This window comes from Tachypleus tridentatus, chromosome 12 (assembly GCF_004210375.1).
Source record: "Tachypleus tridentatus isolate NWPU-2018 chromosome 12, ASM421037v1, whole genome shotgun sequence".
NCBI lineage: Eukaryota > Metazoa > Arthropoda > Merostomata > Xiphosura > Limulidae > Tachypleus > Tachypleus tridentatus.
The window spans coordinates 27,505,046-27,524,108 of record NC_134836.1 but is presented as its reverse complement, the minus strand read 5'-3'; the positions used below and the strand labels follow the sequence as shown (position 1 = coordinate 27,524,108).

Genomic DNA, 19,063 nt, shown 5'->3' with positions numbered 1-19,063 from the left:
GCTCTCTCAGAACTTGATTCTGCCATATATAGACAACTGCGTGGCAGAAGTGATTGACTGTATTATCTAGGCAGGTGCTCAATGTATTCTTAAACCCTCAACATGTTTTCAGTGGTATTCTCATCTACAGTAGAATCCTACCTGCCACATGGCATGAAAGACTCAAAAATGGGCTCAGGATACCTTTTGTAAGTATCCCACACTTTTGAACTGCATTGCTTTTCAACAGGTTCATGCACATTCTCAGCAGGTAAGACATCAAAGCTAGAAGGAATTTTGGATAAAATTCACAACCAGCATCTCTTCTACCATTAGTTCCAAAGTCATTTGGAACAAGATTCAAAAGGCCGGTGGGCAGTATAATTCCGTCCTCCTCTCAAGCTTGCTTTCTGATGGCCAGGAAGTTGCTGATGCACCAAACATATTTGATACTCTTGGTGAAAGCTTTAGCCAGGTATCTAGCACTTCTGCTCCATCCTTCACCTCCTTAGCCATCAAGACATGGGCAGGGCTATTGCCTCTTTGCTTTTGGGCTGATCATCTCTATGTGTATAATCACCCTTTTACACTGGTGGAACACAAGCTTGCTCTTCATCAGTCTGGTAGTACATCAGTCATACCTGATGGTACACACTACGAGAAGCTGCGCTATCTCTCTCCTGCTTCTCTTGCTATTCCTCTGGTTGTTTTTAACCAGATCTGGCAGGTGAATGTTTTTCCTGATTCATAGAGCCAGGCTATTATCCTACCTTTCTATAAACCTAGAAAGGATCCCAAGATTCCTTCAACATACTGTCCAGTTGCTTTGGTAAGTTGTCTCTGTAAGACTTTAGAGAGAATGATTAATGCTCATCTTGTTTGGTTTCTTAAATCAAACAACCTCCTCTCACTCACCAAGTATTGACTCGGACAACAGCACTCCACCGTGAAGTACCTGGTTTGACTGGAAACATCAATCGGAGAAGCCTTTCTTAAGTAACATCTTGTGTCAGTATTCTTCAACCTTGAGAAGGCTTATGATACTACATGGAGGTATGGCATTTTGCAAGAACTTCACTTTCATGGGTTGCGTGACCATTTGTCCATTTTTATTAAAAAATTCCTAATTGGCAGGAGATCTTAAGTTAATGTGACTTCAACACTTTCCCATATTTTCCTACAGGAACTTGGAATCCCTAAGAGCTGTCTTGAGTGTCACACTTTTCACTACAAAGATTATTTCCATCACTGAACAACTCTCTACTACTGTTGCAAATTGGCAAAATGTCAATGATTTCCACATCTTGTGTCAGTCTTGAAACATAAAGTTTATTGAGCAGTAGCTACAGACTGCCCTCAATTGTTTACTGAAGTGGACCACAGTTCGATCCTGTCAGTGAAGTTGTGCTTCCTGTAGTCCCTGAGGCAAAGTTTAAAACTCTCAGTTTGCTAAGGACCACCATATTCTAGTCATAGGTTTATTAAATAAAATTACATTTTCAAATAATATTTGTGCAGGAGCTCTTTATTGACATGTCCCCAGCAATTACTAAGTGCTTTTCTGACAACATATTTAAGCATGACCATCATAGTATATCAGAAAGCAGGTTTTCCCATATTTTTGGAATTCTTAAAGAATTAGAGACAATTTTTAGTTCTTCAATTAGACAGTTGGAGACAATTTGAAAACATTTCAGACACATTTTTTAAACTTACTGCTTCATCCAGTACACTCTTATAGCACCATTTGAATTTTATTTAAAAAATAAAAATGTTCAGATTTTGTAAAATTTATAATAAATTACAATATTTTATGAATGTTGAAATATTGATACAAAAATGAATATTAAATGGATTTTATAAAATAAAATAAAATAATTAAATTATTCTGTAACAAATATAAGAATGTATTAAATAAATATAAATAAATAAAAATTAAAGAAATTCTACTAAAAATTTCTGATAACTATTTTTAGTTGTGAATAAGGCCATTACACAACTTGGTACTACTGTATGCAGATGAACACCTTACTGCATATAAAGGCTTGTTTAGAGTATGAAAATTGATGGTTACTGTAGACTTAATGTGTTGTGGTTGGGAGTTATACTAGTTAGTTTAGATAACTGATTAGGACCCTTCATACTAGTACAATTTATTTACTGGACTACCAGTTAGTGCCTTACTATCATAATGGGTGCTGGAGTCCTAAAATCAAGAGGTAAGTTTATTTAAATTACCTACCTCCAAAAGGTAGTACCTTATTTTTATTTTTTATGTATTTTTGTCATTTAATTTTTATTTGATTGTCTTTTTCATCTTCTTTACTTTGGAGAACAAGTTCTCTGCAGAAAGTGAAGGGTGATATAGATAGATACTTTGTGAGCATGAGCACTCACATCTCACTCTTCTAATTTCTGTTTCTAATTTATGTTATTTTTATTACTGTTGCTATTTCTTTATGTGAGATTGGTGAACGGAGGTCAAGACTGGCATACATTGTATCCCCACTGTCGTGTGGATCCTACTTCTTTAGTCACCTTCAAAACCTAGAATACATTTTACATCCTACATTATAGCCTGTACCCTGAGATTCTTTCATTTGTTGCAATGTTTTTTATTTTTGTTTTGGCTATAACAAACATTAGTCAGAGGTTTGGATTTGCTGTTTTTGACATGTTACTTTCTTTTAATTTTGTTTCATTTTACTTAACTAAAATTTCAGTATTAATATTTTCTTTATGTGTATGTGTTTCAAGGGTTGAACTCATCAGCCAGTTAGCATCCAGTTTGATACATGCTTAATATAAAATTTGTTGTAATTGCTTTACACAGGTTCAATCTCAAAGAAATGCTAAACTGAGTGAAATGGATGCTACAGTAGAACCAGATGATATATCTTATGTTCCTGATTCACAGAAAAGAAGTGAGTATGATTGTAAGGTTTAACAATAGAAACTTAGTATTTCATTGTAGAACCAGATTTAAGTCATATATTCTTTCTGTTTTATATTTACTATTGAAGAATTTTGTAATAGCTTTTGCAGTATATATGAGTTATTTTGATACTAGCTTATAGTTTAAATTTGAAAAAAAAAAGTGTTATATTGAATATTCTTTTTACATAATACTGTGCATGCCAAGGCTGTTTCAGTTGTGGATGTATTTCCATTAAGTTTCCTAGACATATTTTGAATGATGGAAATATGCACATTTAATTAATAGGAGTCAAAATTATGTACACTAAAGTAGTTTATTTGCACTGTATTTTGTGGAGATTTACCTGAAATAATGAAGTTCACTGCTTAGAACAACTGGTATGGGTATTAACTTGTGTACTAATAAAGTAGAGAACAACATTTCAACCTTTCAAGGTCATCTTCAGGTTAAGAATAACCAGGTAAACCAGGCATTCTGAGATACATTTTTACTTCAAGTGGGTTTCTCATCATCAAGGAGTTCTCTGTTGTCTTTTGACAACATATAAGTACTTTAACACTGAAATCCTTGATGTCAAATGTGAGGCTATTTATTTTATTTTATTTTGGAATCCATTTGCAATACATGTTGATAAGAAAATAGAAACCATTAGTTTTTCCTATTCCCATGTGATGAAATTTTTTTCTACTTTATTTCTTCAATATATGAAACTCAACTGCATGAGGCTGTTGTATTCTGTAATGTAATCAGTAATACAATCAGTTGAGTCTGAATTACTTGACTACACAGGCTTACTAATATACTTGGACCATTATTATTTTGTTTATGGTTTGATGAATGAAAGTTAGCACAAATGATAGTTACATTCATATCAAAAACAGAATACATTCTTTCAACTTCCACAGGTGTGAAACAATCATTGTTGTACTTTATGTACTTTGTTATGCCTTAATTAATTATTAGGGAACTACATAAGTTTTAACTGTTCTCAAAATGTATCCTTGGTCGAACAAGTGTTGTTACAGGTTTTATTATACACTTTACCATCACTGTGGATTATTCATGGGTCCCTACCAGTGATTATGTTAAGTTTTATTTTGTACTAATGTATCAATAGCTTTTGTTTTATTAATTTAATTTCTAACTCAGTAGTAATAAGGTATTAAATCCACTAAATGCACCTCACTCTAAGTGCAAACAAAATGTGGAGGAGAAGGTTAGTCCACTTTAGTGTAGCTTACTTTATCATCATGATTTCATTGGCTCAGAACACATCACTTGATGGCTACGGGTTGGGATCCACTCATAAGTGTATATAGACACAATGTTATGGTCCAGTTGCCATAACCATCAACATGCAATATAAGGACCAAGGTCCCTTAATTCTAATCTCTAGTTGTGGAACCTCAGGTTTATGGTAATGATCATTCATATACCAGCCACCCTTCATACAGGAATTATGTTCAGGATGAAGAGCATCCTGATTCTGAATGTAGTGCATTTCCCCCACTAAGGTGCTAATCTTTCATAGACATACCCATCATCTTTGCATCTGTATGGTAATGCCCTCACTGGCCCTTTCACTTTCTCAGTGTAGAATTTTAGCTGCAAGTGTCAGTGGAAGTGTGGTTTGGAAATTAAGATTTCCTAAATTGGAAATTTATTTCTAATAATACTCATCTCTTCTGGTACTCTTCTGTCCTTCCTGCCTGCTTAGAGCTGATGTTAAAGGCTGGGATGGTGTCAGTCTCAAAAAATTGATAAGATCAACTGGTTGAAGTGCTTATATATGGTATCAGCATAGATGACACATTGAAATAAGTGGAAAGTGTCTTGAGAAAAATATCACAAAGGGCAATTAAGTGGGGTATAAAAGACTGGACCAGGTGAGAAAAAGAATAAAATTAGTGCTTAGGTGGGCAAAAGATAAAACCCTGGTAGTTGAATAATAGCTATACGTGTGAAATGAGGCAAGTATCACTGAAAATACATTTTTAGTTCAGGAAAATGTTAACTTTGATAACTAGCTTGTGGTATCCACATAGACTGAGGTCTAACAGGGAGAAAAAATCAGGTACAAACAAAATGCAGGCTACAGAATTGTTAGGCAAAGTGTAATAATGATCTGAGACAGCAAAGAAAGAACAATTAAGATGAGTTATAAACATACAACAGTTGGTTTTTCGAGCATGTGATGTTTTGGGCTTTTTCCTGGTTGCTTTTGAGCCTGCAACTTACTTAATGGCCAACTGGTCTATGAACAAACTTTAGCCTTTTTATTTATTTTTTCTCCATACATGGATATTGTGGTTCATGCTAGAGGTATGCCTTTTAGTTAAATGAAGGGGCAGTTAGGCCTTACCTAATATATTGTAAGAACTTTGATTTAGCCTAACACCACCAGATGGAGGCATTTTTCCAACTCTTAAATAATACATTTGCTCTGCCATTGTCAAGGTGCAAAGGTATAATTTTTAGGTCACCTTTATAGTTTTGTGTTCCATGACGAGGGACAGTAAGTTAAATTCAGTATCTTGTTTCCTTTCACTTTACTTTGTGAAAAGGCTCTCAGGGTCACAAATTTCATTGATGATAAGCTGGATCCCTTGTTAATATGTATGTATTTCAATTTTTGGCTTTTACACTCCTCTTGGTTGTTGTTGGAGTATCATGTTTTATTGTCTCCTACAGGGGTCATAGTTCTGCTTTTGTTTGTGAGTTCCAGTTTTTGACATCAGCCTCTTGATGAATTGATACTCATAATAGATTCTGTCTATATCTAAAGTTTGCATTCCTTAGTCAGATCAACAGTAGTATCTGTGATTATTGTATATCTTCAGAAGATGTGTGAGTCTCAGTTCCAAGACTTTCTAGATGTGTGTTAACTTTATCCATGCTTCTAGGATTTGTGCAGATCCTAGTACAGTTTGCATCTTCCCCACTTTTATCCACCCAACATTTATAAAGTTTCTATCTCCTGCAGATCATCATGAGTTAGATCTTAGTTCTAGGTTATGAGAGTTTCATTGGTCTGGAAGAGAGTGAGAGAGTTATGGTAGTTCTTCAGTTTTTGTTCCTGTCAATTGTAGATCTTCCTTGTCTGTGTCAATGCCTAGATTCTCAAAGGTTTACAAGTTACTTGTTCATTAGTCTGTGGTAATATTTTTTTTACTGGGATTATAGATGTCCAACGTGGTTGTAGTTGACTTCTATCTGCGCTTTGCATTAACAGTGGAGTCATCCCACTCGCAGCATTTCTCTCCTGGGAAGTTTGGCATCACTTAATTTCTTTGTACCTTTGGAACAGAAACCTGAGTGATCTTTTATTGGTCTTTAAAGAATTGAGGATCATACATATCTCTTTTACTGCTTTTTCCAGGTTAATTACTTGAAATCATTTTTCAATCTTGAAGGTTTATCAAGTTGGGATGCTACTTCAATTTGGGTTTCTCTACTGCCACCTCATTCAGAGCTCCATTCTCTTCACAAGTGCCTTGCTTCAGGAATGGGGTATATGTACCAACAGTCAGGAATTCCCTAATCAGTGCAAAGACATCAAGGGTTTTCATTCATCTTGCTCTTTAACATACAAGACTTCATGGTCTGGGCTTCTTAAGGAGTAAATTGTCAGGCTTCACTCCAACTATTCTCTTGTTGTGCCTTATGTTTCTTATCAAGGAGGCATGTGGTCTTGAACTAATTATTTTTGAATTATGGATCTCCTTTTGTAGGACTGGGCCTATCTTTTTACCCTTCTAGTTTCCACTTTGCATGGGTGATGCCTATGATAGCAGGTCTGTTTTCTCAATTCAAACAGATTCTCCTGATAGAATAGAAGTTGCATCAGTAAGTTCTGTTGAATTGACTCAAATTTTGAAACTCTGATTGGTGGGTTGGTCTGCATTATCTTATTTTTGAGCTTTAGTAATAACTGCTTTCCATCTCAAAAGGATGGAATTACCATTATAAACCTTCTCCCCACTTCACAATAAGAAATGTGGTTTCTTCCAACCCATTGTTGGATCCTGTTGATAACACCAGATTGGCTCCTGCAGTCTATTTTTTTTCTGTTCTCTTACTATGGAAGCAGTCATGATTTGATATAGTACACCTGGGTAACCATAAGCCGAAGCTTCTGGCATAGAGTTTATGCTGTCTTTCATATAGCCTTGAGGTTTAATTTCCAAGGTTGACACATATCTGAGTCAGTTTCTGCTTAGTCTGGAAGACTTTTATAAGTAGTAAGGACATTCAAATAAGCAATATTGTATTGAGAGGAGGTTGAACCATTTTCAGTGAGTGGTTTTAACCATAACTTATTTTCTGACTTGGCTCTTTAACATACATTTTTACATCTTCCACAGTTGTCATTGTTTATGGCAGCTTTATCAACTACCATTTGATTATTTCAACTACATATTTATAGAGTCCCCCGTACTCTCCAGATTTCTCACATCATTTTGTGTGGTAGGTCCCAAATGACCATTTCATTTACCTACCAAGTAGAATAAGGTTACATGTTCTTTATCCTCACCTTCTTCTGACCTGATTCTTACATGTCATCATCCCCTTTACCTAAACATTTAATTTTCCTTGCTGCTGACCTACAGACATCACCAATCCACAGACCACTTTCACATTTTCTCTATATCCTCAGACCAAGTTTTTTTATCTAACATTCAGTCAAATGGGAAATGGGTTTAGTCATTTTTTCTGAACCATCTGTACACCCTTTCTCTTTCTGTTCAATCAGATTTCAATCTTGGTCATGTTCAATGAGGGTCTTGAAGGTTTTTTTTGCCTGCTCTTATACATTTAGATACACCAGACAACATTTTATTCTGGGCTCTCTTTGAATGCAAGGTGTATTTTGTGAGTCGTATCTAATGAGATTTCTCTTTTTTGTTTCCCTAGCAGTTTGGTTGAATTGCCCACAAAGATCATTATGTGTAGTACTATGAGAACATTCCCAATACTTTTATCTTGCATTATTTGCCTGATTTAGCAGTCTCTTGATCTGAGGGTGTTTGCCTATCCCTGTAGTTCTCTTAACCATTTCAGCTAGATTATACAGAGGGATTAATCTTTCCATTGCTACCACTCAGGGTTCCTTACTTTGTTTTCACATTATTCAATTCTGTGGTGAATGTTACCCAGGCAGGTATGCTTTTATCAAACTAACCCAGCATTAGTAACCACTATTTCAGTACAGTTACTAACTGTTGAAACCAGCTCTATAGAAATGAGGAGTTCTATCAAACCACCTACCAGGTCATCAGATGGTAATACCATACAATGTTTCACCTTCATTCATGAACTATCATATGTAAAGTTAAAAGAGATCCTACCCATCTTTGCCATTCATCAGATTGAATGAAGCAGGGTAAGGAATCCCCAGTGCACATCACCTCCCCCTCCAGGTTTACTACTGTAACTAGGGAGTCCTTATTAAGCCTATTTTTCCAGTTACTGGGATGGTGGGTAGAGACTTTTTTCTAGAGTATTCGAGTAAATTTCTCCACTTTTGGAGAAGAGATCAAAGCTAGAAGCTCTTTTGCCTGGATCTCTGATTTTTTTCTTCCCACATCTCAGTAGGAGCCGCATCAGCCTACTCATAATACGTGTTCAGATTTGATGCTCAGCTTTCTGGCTGAGGGGATTTGCATGGTTCATCTTTTTTATCAATATGAATTCAGTACACTGTTCATGGAAAGGGTCCACTATCTATTTGTAATTCCAAATGCATAGCAGTCCCATCCTGGGTCCTTGGGTAAACTCAGCTGCTCCACATCGCCCCATAATTTTGAGTGCAAGGAGAATGCTCCTTGCCCTCTCAGTTAGAGAGTTGTTCTTTACCAAGAGTGTTGCCTTTTGGGTTTCTTCAGGTTGAGGATAAGGCTTGTCTGCCTTGGTGTTACTTACTTTCTCGTGATTTCCTGTGGGCATATATATATATATAAAACTGCAGTCCAATTGCCCTAACCAACGACATGGAATATAAATAACAAGACCCTTTAATTTTAACCCAGTATAGTGGTTGGTACAATTTCACTCTTGATACAACTGAGCTCAGGGTGAAGAGCATACCTTTTCTGTATTTAATGCAGTTCCCACTCTCGGGTACCAATCTTATCTTGGTACAACCATGTACTATGCTTATGCTTTCTGTATTGATAATGCCCTCACTGGCCCCTCCACCTTCTCAGTATGCAATTTCAGTTATTAGTGTCAGTGGAGATGTGTTTTGGAAGCTAACATTTTCCTAAATTGGAAATGTATTTTCAGTAATACTTACCTCTGCTGAAACTCTTCTGTCCTTCCACCCTGCTTTGAGCTGATGTTAGGGACTAAGATGGTGCCAGTTTTGTAAAAGCGATAAAATGATCTAGATGAGTATCTGCTTTGCCAGATTAGGTGCTTCAGGTTATGCAAACAGTTATATGTCATTTTCATCTCACTTTTTATAATGTTCCTTACATTTCAAGATTATGGTAACCCTTCAGTCAAACATATTTTTCATCCTTTTTTATGATGTTCCTCAACATTTTTAACTGTTGATATGTGTCTTTTTACATTTAGACAAAAATGTACTAGTTTTCTTTTATATGTTAGTCTAGTTAAGATTAATTGAACCAGTGGTTTCTGATTGACCTGGTTATTATAGGACCTTCATCTGTTATTTGCCCTCAAGAATCAGTACTGAAAAGGAAGTGTGGTTCTTTAGAAAATGAACCTGAACCATCACTCATAGGAGTGTCCAGAAAAAGGCATTTTACTCCAGGTGAATGTAACATCCAGTAGTTTTAAAAATCATTGTTTTATTATTTTAACAGTTAGAGTTATAATATTTTGTATAATTCTATTTTCTTCCACAAGCCACTGCCCGTGATACTTTTGTTCAATACCAGAACTTGTCAGAAAGTTAGAGACACAAAAGTTTCTCAAATATTCTTTATATATTTAGAATACTATAAAAGTTACATTTTAAATGCCAAAAGCTGACAAACTACTAGAAACCACTAGGTCTAAAATGTGATATAAAATACAGGTTTCAGACTTACTGGTTTTATTATTTTTTTTAGACATTGAATAAGTAATTTAGTTAATTTCATGCATCTTATTTTCCTTGCTTCTAACACTGTTTCTTGTTGAATTATTGACTAAATATATTTCAAATGTTAATTATAGAAATGGCCAGAGGCTCTCCAGGACTAGAAGATGACTTGAACTTTTGCTCTCCTCAGTCCATTTCTTCATATTTAAAAGATCTGAAATCTTCGAGTCCAGCATCCTTCTCACTCTCATTCCTGAAAACTATGGCATCTCCTAAATATCCCTCTATTCAAGACCAAGAAACCTATCCACTCCTTCAATCCTTCTCTCCTAAAAATCAGAAAACATTACAAAGTCCTAAGTCTTCCTATTTTCAAAATCAGAAGAAAGAGCAAATTAAAGATTTTGACATCAATATAAAAGGAACAAAACCATCATTCTCTGAAACAGACATCAGTCCACCAAAACAAAGAATAGGAAGAGCCACCATCCATAGGGTTGAAGAACAGATATGTCCCAGCATGTTAAACTTCCAAAGTGGAAGGAAACAGCAAGCAGTTGACAGCCCAGTTATTAACTACTGTAGAACAAATTTTGTGTTTCCTGATGTTAAGGTGAAAATTGATGTATAATAATTAGTAACTCATGAAAAAACATATATCCACCCTTCCAGCAAGTAAAGTTTATACTTGCTATTAATTATTAGCTAATATGGCATCTGTACTAACAGTTACAAAAAAAAGATTATATATATTTTGCATAAGGATTATTCACAGTTTTATTAAATGAAAACAGGAGATCATTTGACAGCAAATTTGAAGTTAGTAAGGTGCAGAATCTTTAGTTCTTTTATAACAATAATAACTTATGTGTAACGTTTTTGTATGCATGTATGTATGTGCAGTTTACTTGTCATTCACCAATGTTACTGGTGACAGTTTAGTTTCTTCAGTTGTCATAATCATTCAAGTTTTCATAGCTTATCTTGTTTTATATATATTTATGATCAAAAGTACAAGAATCTATTAATTAATCTCATTAAATTTGTTGTGAAATGGAGAGGTTCTTCATAACTTATTAGTAGCACACTTAACTGCACTCTCATTTATTAGGTATTAACTGGTTATTTAACTTTGACTAGTTTATTTGTTGGTTTGTGGAAAACTTTTAAACACAGTGTACTGTCATTTGATGAAGTGAGTGATAAAAACAATTTCCCTTTCGTCATATTTCAGTCAGAAGTAGTACCCAGAAAACTTGAAGAACAGGTGAAAGCCCTGTCAAAGAAATATATAAATACTATCCAGAGATGTATTTCTACATTCAAGTATGTTGTTTTTGTTACTCTATGTGGAAAAATAATAGATTCATCATATGATCTTCTTTATAATATGCTTGGGATCAGTGTATTATTTTTGTGTAGAATTAATTTTCATATAATAAACCTTCTCAGTTGAATTGGTATATGTTTAAAATCTTTATGCTGTTGTTATAAAAGTTGTTTTTTCTTGCATTAATGTTCAGTAACATTCATTCAACACTGTACTATTTAAAAATAACAATTATCTTAAATGTAAAATAAACCACAGAAAAAACAGCATGGAAGTTTCTTTAATCTCACACTTTATGAACATAAGTATCTGATTGCCCAATTTTAGCACTCAGTTTTTTGGGTGCATAATGAATTTCTTAACCAATTTTACATCCCAGAACTTTATCTTTTTGTAGGACTTCCAACAATTCTTTTGCTCCACTTTCTTAAGGTTAAATCAAACTTAACTAATTCTAGTTTTATAAATTTTTGAAACTTACTTGATTTAAATACAATATTTTTTATTAAAGTTCTATTCAACATTATTTGCAATCACATGACATAGGCTTAAATAATTGTAATGCATATTATTTCTTCTGAAATGATATTTTACTTCCTTACACAGGTTAGCAATTTTTCTCATGCATCTGCCTAATTTAAAGTGAATTGTGCTAATGCATAATGATGTCATCATGCAAAAAAGCCCTCCAGTAACAGGAGTGTGAAACATCACCATTTTGCATTAACTCTTAAAAACTTGCACTTCTGAAACTTCAATTCTTTTTCTTAGCATTGACTTGGTTATTTTCTTATGAGTTCAATTTATTGAGGTTTGCACTGGTTACCAAACTTTGAATTCCATATTCATTGGCTTTTGTTTCAAAAGCTTCCTTTATTTTATTTTTAATCCTAAGATGATGGTAATTTCTACTTGGGCCTTAATAAATGAAGACATTTTCACTTAGGCTTTATTCTAGCTATGACTTTGAGGGCTTGTTAACTGTCAAGGTCATTGCAGCCATTGTTTAATGTATTGTAGATTACCACAAGTTTAACGAGCCTCCTTCTCCCTTCTCATTGGCTGAATTTTTTCTCTTCAGTCTGAATTGATCTGTTGGACAATGATCTTTACCTGATTTACTTTAGGTGGTACCTTACCATTTATGAATGACTTTTCATTCTCTCTTTGGGTTTCATACTCAGGTACGTTCCTGGTCTTTTTTTGCTCCTGATCCTTGTTTCTTGGAGTTTACCATATACTTTCTCCTTACTTGCTTTTGGGCTTTTTACTGTTTTCTTTCTGTAATAGATCACTTTCTTATGTCCAAATGCCTCATTTCCTTCATGTTTATGACTTTCTGTTCTGATTTGTAAATGTGTTTTGCTTTCCTTTCTTGTTTTCATGTAATGTGTATACATTTGGTTAGCAGAGGATCTAGTCCCTAATCTTCTGTTTCCTTTACTTGTTCTTCATTTTCCACTTTTCCTTTCTAACCCCTTGTATTCCCTCCACTAGTTCTAACTTATGTCTTAGGCACTTTCTTATGCTTCAGTTGGGTTTCTGCAGATGTTCATTCTATTCTCTGTTTGTTTCACTTATTTTGCTACACCCTCTGTTCACCTGCTGTTAGGACTTATTGGATTGGGTTACATTCCTTTTTACTGTTCTCCTTCTTTCTTCTTGCTCTTTTTTTTTATCTGGCTACTTTTGTTTACTCAGATGTCTTCTGTAGGGTTCCTTTATTCCTGTTATACAAGTTCTGTTTTTGTTATCTTCCAAGGTTTTTTCCTCTGTCTCAACCTTACTCTTTACTCGTATTCTTTATCTAGATATGTCTACTTCCAACCTTCTCATTCTGGATTCTAGGCCAACATGAACAGAATATAATTGCCTATTCTGACATAAGAAAGATAGTGCATATTTTTCTTCTCTAATTTTTCATTAAAACTGCTAATCTTAAAGTTTATAATACACTGTGTTATGAAAACAAAACTTTTCATTGATATTTTTATATTATGATAACAGTTTACAAACTTAAATTTGATATTTTGTATGAGAGATGTGTGTAAGAAAGATTAAGGATGAATTAATTATTTTACTTAGCAAAGTTAAAATCTTCTCTTTAATTTGTTTCTAACTATATTGGTATAATTTTTTTTTTCCAGTAATCAGCTGGCAGAATACAAGGAACAAGTATTTGAAGTCATAGCAGAAATAACAGATGAAAACCATGCAGCCTTTCAAGTTAATTGTGACTTACTGACATATATGAAAGAATCTAAGAATCACAGGCTAAAACTTGTCCACAAGTACGTTTGTAAACATACATTGTTATTTAAATCAATGTTGGCTTGAACGATTTACGAAGAAAAAAAAAAAAACTTTGTTCTATATCTTTTGTATTCTTATGGGGGGTACTTCATCCCCCTGAAGTTTTTGATGAAAGTGCTTAAGCATTTCATTGCTCTTCAAATCATTTTTTTTTATTCTCAACAACTAGGATTATAATCATGAGGCTTCTCTATTCTCTTTGCACTTTAGGTTCAAGGCTTTTTGTTATCCTTTCAACGATTTTTTTGGAGAGCCTCATCCTTTGTTGTTGGCATTGATGAGACTCTCTTCATCTGCATTTTTTCCTACTTACCTTGCTGTTTTGTTGTTTGGTTTCTATCTCCTATCTTTTCTAATGAACTTGTGGGTTGCACCATTTTTGGAGACTTATAACTCTTTGGAGTCCCACATTGATGTGGTAAGGTTGCATTCTTCCTTTCCTAACCATTTATCACAACCTTTCTCCTCCAAGCTCCTTCTATTAGTTCAAGTGTAGAAATCCATCCCCATAGTTTACTTGGGAGTTTTCTTCAATTCCCACCTCATTCAGGCCAATCTTCTCCACTATGTATTTGAAATAGAGAGCTGTTTGTCGTCATGGCTCTATCCTTTTGTTTTCTTCTAATTTGAGAGGTTATGTCTCTATTGGGGACATGAGCTTCCTTTGCAGATCTTATACCTCTTGGTCAGGCTTACATGCTTTACCAACAGAAGGAATTCCATGATCACTGGAACTTCAGTTTGAATCCCTTGGATCAACTGACTGTCAATTCTTCCTCCCTTTGAACCATCTTGCTTGGTGGTTGGACAGAGGCAGTACTATGGCTGGAGTTTTTCTTTTACCTCTTCATCAGATCCTGCATCATTTTACTGATGCAACTCTTATGGGTTAGGATGCATATCTTGTTAGCAAGGAAATTTCAAGAAGTTGTCTAAATCCAGGTTTCCTGTCAATATTTTGAAGGTCTTAGTTGTTTTTCATGCAATGTCTCATTTCATCCATTTTTTGTGAGGGAAGTTGGTTATTGTGCATTCTAACAACTCCACAATGGTTTCATAAGTTACCAAGCAAGGGGGTACCAAATATAGATGTCTCTTTGTTTTTGGACTTCTGGAGTTCCTATTTTGGGCCTAACTGCACTGGGTACAGCTTTTGGCTTGCCATTTTCTCAGTGTTTTTAATCTAGTTACAGATTGTTTATTTTGTCTGCACAAGTTTGTTCTCATGGAGTGGCTCTTAGTTACTCAACTTTTCTACTACTAATGCTTTTGTCTTTTAACTCTGCACATTGGTGCATTTGCAACCATTTGAACAACAAACTGCCATATTTCTAGTCTCATGATAATAGTCTACTTGTATTGTAAATAGGTTATGTAACCCTCATGAATTTTCTGCTACAAATACGAAACTAGTAGATGAAATTGCTCAACATTTGACGTGAACATTCTTAAAAGCATGTTGTTTCAGATATATATTTAATTTTGATTTTTTCTGTTATTTCTAATAAAAAACTTATTTAATGTAGTAATTTGCACTCATACTCTGAATAGTCATATTGAAGGTGATTTTTAATTTGAGTATAAAAATACTGTTTATTATCTAAAAGTTCTTACATTTCATTTGCCTAATCTCTAGGCTCTCATAAATGAATATCAATTTTTTTTTTAAGTTATCATCATCAAAGTGTAGTGCAATGAAATATTTAAAATTAAGAAATTGCAATAGGTACATATCTTTTAGCTTTTCATGGAAGTCTTTCCACACTTGTTTTGTAATATACTTAATTTCATGTCTTTATTTCTTCCAGTATAGCTTATTTTTAATTTTCCTTTTCAATTTTTTTCTTTCATTATTAATGTTATGTGAACTGGTTCCCACAAGGCTCTGTTAGTATTATACAGTGGCTCCATTGCACAGACTTTCACTAATGCTTAACCATGGAAAAGATGCCATCTTGTTTAGACACTTTCAAAATCATAGCTGCAACAAGTTATACATATAAAAATTATTAAACCTTTTAAATGTGGATTTTAAAATGCAAATAATACATAATTAATTCGAATATATATGTAAAACCTGTCTAAGAAAGTGACATATATATATATATATAAGGTGAGAAAACCTTTCCAAGCACTGTGTATCCCTTCCCATGAGAACAATGGACTAAGCTTTTTTTCTTCCTCATAGTACAAATCTGTATACTAGTAATATCCCTCTAGCTATTAATTCTGTGTTACCTCTTTATTATAAACATGCCATTCAATTTCAAACTATTGCTTAGCAACACAGCTTTGACTTTGCAAGAGAATGTGGCTAACTTTAAACTTAGAAAAATATTTTACATGGAGAGAAATTCTGTTTACTATACTTTGACCATCTAAATTAACAGTATACATATATTAACTACTAACAATTTCTTGTGTAAGAGCTCTCAAAAATTGAGAATTGTATCTGCAAACAGATTATGTGGCAGAAAAATCTAACAGTTTTAATTGATTTTTTGTTATTCTTTTTCAAAATGAAGGAATAAAATGAAGAAAATATATGGAACTTTAATTATAATATACTTTATAATAATAATTTCATTAAAATTCACTTATAATAAAATGGTTTATTAAACTATGAATGTAATACAGTAACATGCACACTGGATTTAAACATGGTGTTGTTCCTATATAATAAGCATATATTCCTTCATTACGAATGCTGGGTCCTTTCCCACCTGGTCTGATCTTCCACATTGTAAGTTTATTAAGAGCATTGAATTGTTTTTCTCATTGTACTCTCTCACATGGTTTCTACCTGCCTCATCCTTTAATTTTGACAGTTTCTGGTTATAGAGCAGCCTTGTCAAACATTTTTAGTTTTGCCAGGTCTTATACTCTCTTATCCTTTCCAACCTATCCTGGTCTTTTCATGTTCCTCACCCTTGCTGTACCTTTCCTGTGCCTAATTGGAATCTTAGAATTTTTTTTTAATACCTTTTTCCAACCTTTGACTACATGTTTCTTGTATCATCTTTCCCAAAGAACTATTTTCTTCTCCTCTGGCTTGTGATTGTTGTATGTTTTGCCTTTTTGTGTTAAATGTTTCCTGTACCCTTTATCCTAATATACATATATATATTGTATTATAGCCAGATTGTTCCTTTTTTCTCAAGACCTCAGTTGTCCATGAGGATGATTCTACCTTCACACCCATTTCCATCCCTTTCTTTTCTCATATTTATTCCAGGTCAGATCCTGATCACCTTCTGTGACCTGTGTGGGCTCTGCAGTGCTGTATGGCTCCATACAGCTTTCCTTTGTAATCCCAATTGTTTATTCCCTAAAAGTATTCTGTATCACATGATCTTGTCCCATCACCCTTACAGGTTAGGCTTTTCAGCTCATTAGATTTGCTTCTCTCTTTTTCTCCTTGGAAGAGCATCGTCTTTATCATGTCCTGCTTGTCACACTGGGTATGCCAACATGTCTCTAGTGGCTCGTTTTTGTCATCCAGGCTAGAATGTGGACTACATTACACCCCATACTGTTGTCACTCATTACCTACACCATCTAGCTGTGCCATTCTCTGGTGGATATCATTTATCTCCTATGGTGATTCTACACTCATCACTTTGACTCTAACTTGTGTCAGTGTTTTGTATTGTTATGTTTTCTTTCAAGAGCCTCTTTTTTCATCAATATATTTTTTGATCCTGCACAGTGGGGTATGTTGCCTGGTGAGGAGTGCTCTGCTGTAAACCTGCACCATGTACTTTTATGTTTATAATATACACTGTTGAGAGGAGGTGTTCTGTTAGATCACTAGCAGCTTACCTAGTAGTATATGTGTATGCATATAAATCTATTTCTCCGTACATGGTGGACTGCTCCTTCATCTGAATAAATCAATAGCAATCTGATTTTCAAAATGGGGTTTCAGGGTCATCCACTACACTTTCTCCAATGATACTATCCTCCAGACTCCCCATTATATTTTACCTCTCCCTTCCTCAAGTGGATTGTGGAGACTTTGCCAGTCCCTACTTGCTGAGGTGATGGACCATGAAGGCTTCCTCATGAGCATAGAATACACATCATAACATTACATATCACTCCACTATGTTGAGAGGTGGACAAAGCTGGGAAAACCCTTCTTTCTATTTCCTGGAGGTTTAATCCCAAATGTGCAGATGTTTATGGGAACTGGACCAGCCAACTTTCAGTCATCCATGTAATACCAGGTTCAAGTAGAGAGTGCTCTATTTCTGTGGTTGAATCTGGTAACTGACCCTCTTTGTAATAATTCTGGTTGCAGGATGTTTCATTTTTCAACTCTTACAGTTGAGCTTGAGGGAATTTGTACACCTCATAAACCAGTTGCAGCACATGCAATGCTTTGTTCTTGTGGTTTAACAGGCATCCCACCTCCTCCTCATAATGCTGGATGCATAGTTTTTGCTTCCCTGCTCTGACAGTTAAATTAAAATTGTCATTTTCCTTCATCCTGCTCTTATGGTATAGTTTAGGCTCAAACATGGCTTCATAAGTTCAAGTTTAATTTGTTGCACTTCGTGTTTACTATGGTTGTTTTGGTAGTTTGTCTGGGAGATGCCATTTGCTTATCTCCTCATCACAATTCTAGTTACTTGCAGCATGACCACTGTATATTGAATATACTGTTTTTAGTTGTACATGAGATCCTCGACCTCTTAATACTAATGACAGGATGTGGAACTGCTTCTGTGCAGTTTGGGTTGAATAAATAGCCAGCAGTGTCTCAGTGAATACCTTCATCATTCTAATTCTGTGAACTGCCCATTGGCTTTTATTTTTTTCCATGTAGGTTTTCAATGTACCTATCTGTATTTATTTTTCTTCACTTTACTTGTGATTCTTATTCTTCCGGAGTCAGTTTGTTTCCAATTATGTTTGTACAGTTGAGGATGGAGGGTGACTCGCATTTATTACTTACACCTTGTATATTGCTTTCTGAAATCTTTCTTTTACTTGCTTCAGGCCTTGGTGCCACCCATTTCACAACACTCCACTTCTTTAAAGGCAGATAGAATATTTGTTTCAGAAGTGGTGAAGTCCCCAACATATGTGCCTTTATTCTGTTATATAGCACACTTCTTCAATTCTTTGTGGAAGCTTTTTACAGGAGTCTCTTGTTTTGTTGTACACTGGTCTTTTCACCAACTCAGTTTGGGATTCTAGCTGTTGTGTCAGTAGAGGTATGTATTATATTTCAGCATTTTCTGATGCTGAAAATAGACTTCATATAGTCATCCCCTCTAACACACTTCCCACCTTTAATCCCCACTTCCAGTGTTTATCAGTTTATTGTTAGCTTAATATTGGAAGTAAGGTTCTTGTAAATTAGGACAAATGGAGCCAATCACTGTGATCCCACAGTGTATCTTGCTCCTGTTTGTGGAGGGTTTCAGTATGCTAAATACAC

The 19,063-nt window shown here is 34.7% G+C and overlaps 1 protein-coding gene and 1 long non-coding RNA gene across 6 annotated transcripts in view; one reads left to right on the top strand and one right to left on the bottom strand.

The window, feature by feature from the left end:
* LOC143235409 (uncharacterized) overlaps window positions 1-19,063 on the top strand; it is a 68,249-nt gene that overhangs the window by 43,064 nt on the left and 6,122 nt on the right. For 3 of the 4 annotated variants that reach the window (XM_076473546.1, XM_076473545.1, XM_076473542.1), the window contains 5 exons: window positions 2,813-2,903; window positions 9,582-9,698; window positions 10,106-10,584; window positions 11,206-11,297; window positions 13,449-13,592. In XM_076473546.1, coding sequence (XP_076329661.1) covers window positions 2,813-2,903; window positions 9,582-9,698; window positions 10,106-10,584; window positions 11,206-11,297; window positions 13,449-13,592 — 923 coding nt within the window. The remainder of the gene's footprint in view (window positions 1-2,812; window positions 2,904-9,581; window positions 9,699-10,105; window positions 10,585-11,205; window positions 11,298-13,448; window positions 13,593-19,063) is intronic. The other variant, XM_076473544.1, reaches the window with a different exon arrangement.
* The window catches only part of LOC143235410 (uncharacterized), a 39,466-nt gene continuing 30,576 nt past the window's right edge, over window positions 10,174-19,063 (bottom strand). The window contains exon 4 of one of the 2 annotated variants that reach the window (XR_013019175.1): window positions 10,174-10,300. This is a non-coding gene — a long non-coding RNA (uncharacterized LOC143235410). Of the gene's footprint in view, window positions 10,301-15,467; window positions 15,596-19,063 lie in introns of those variants that run through there. The other variant, XR_013019177.1, reaches the window with a different exon arrangement.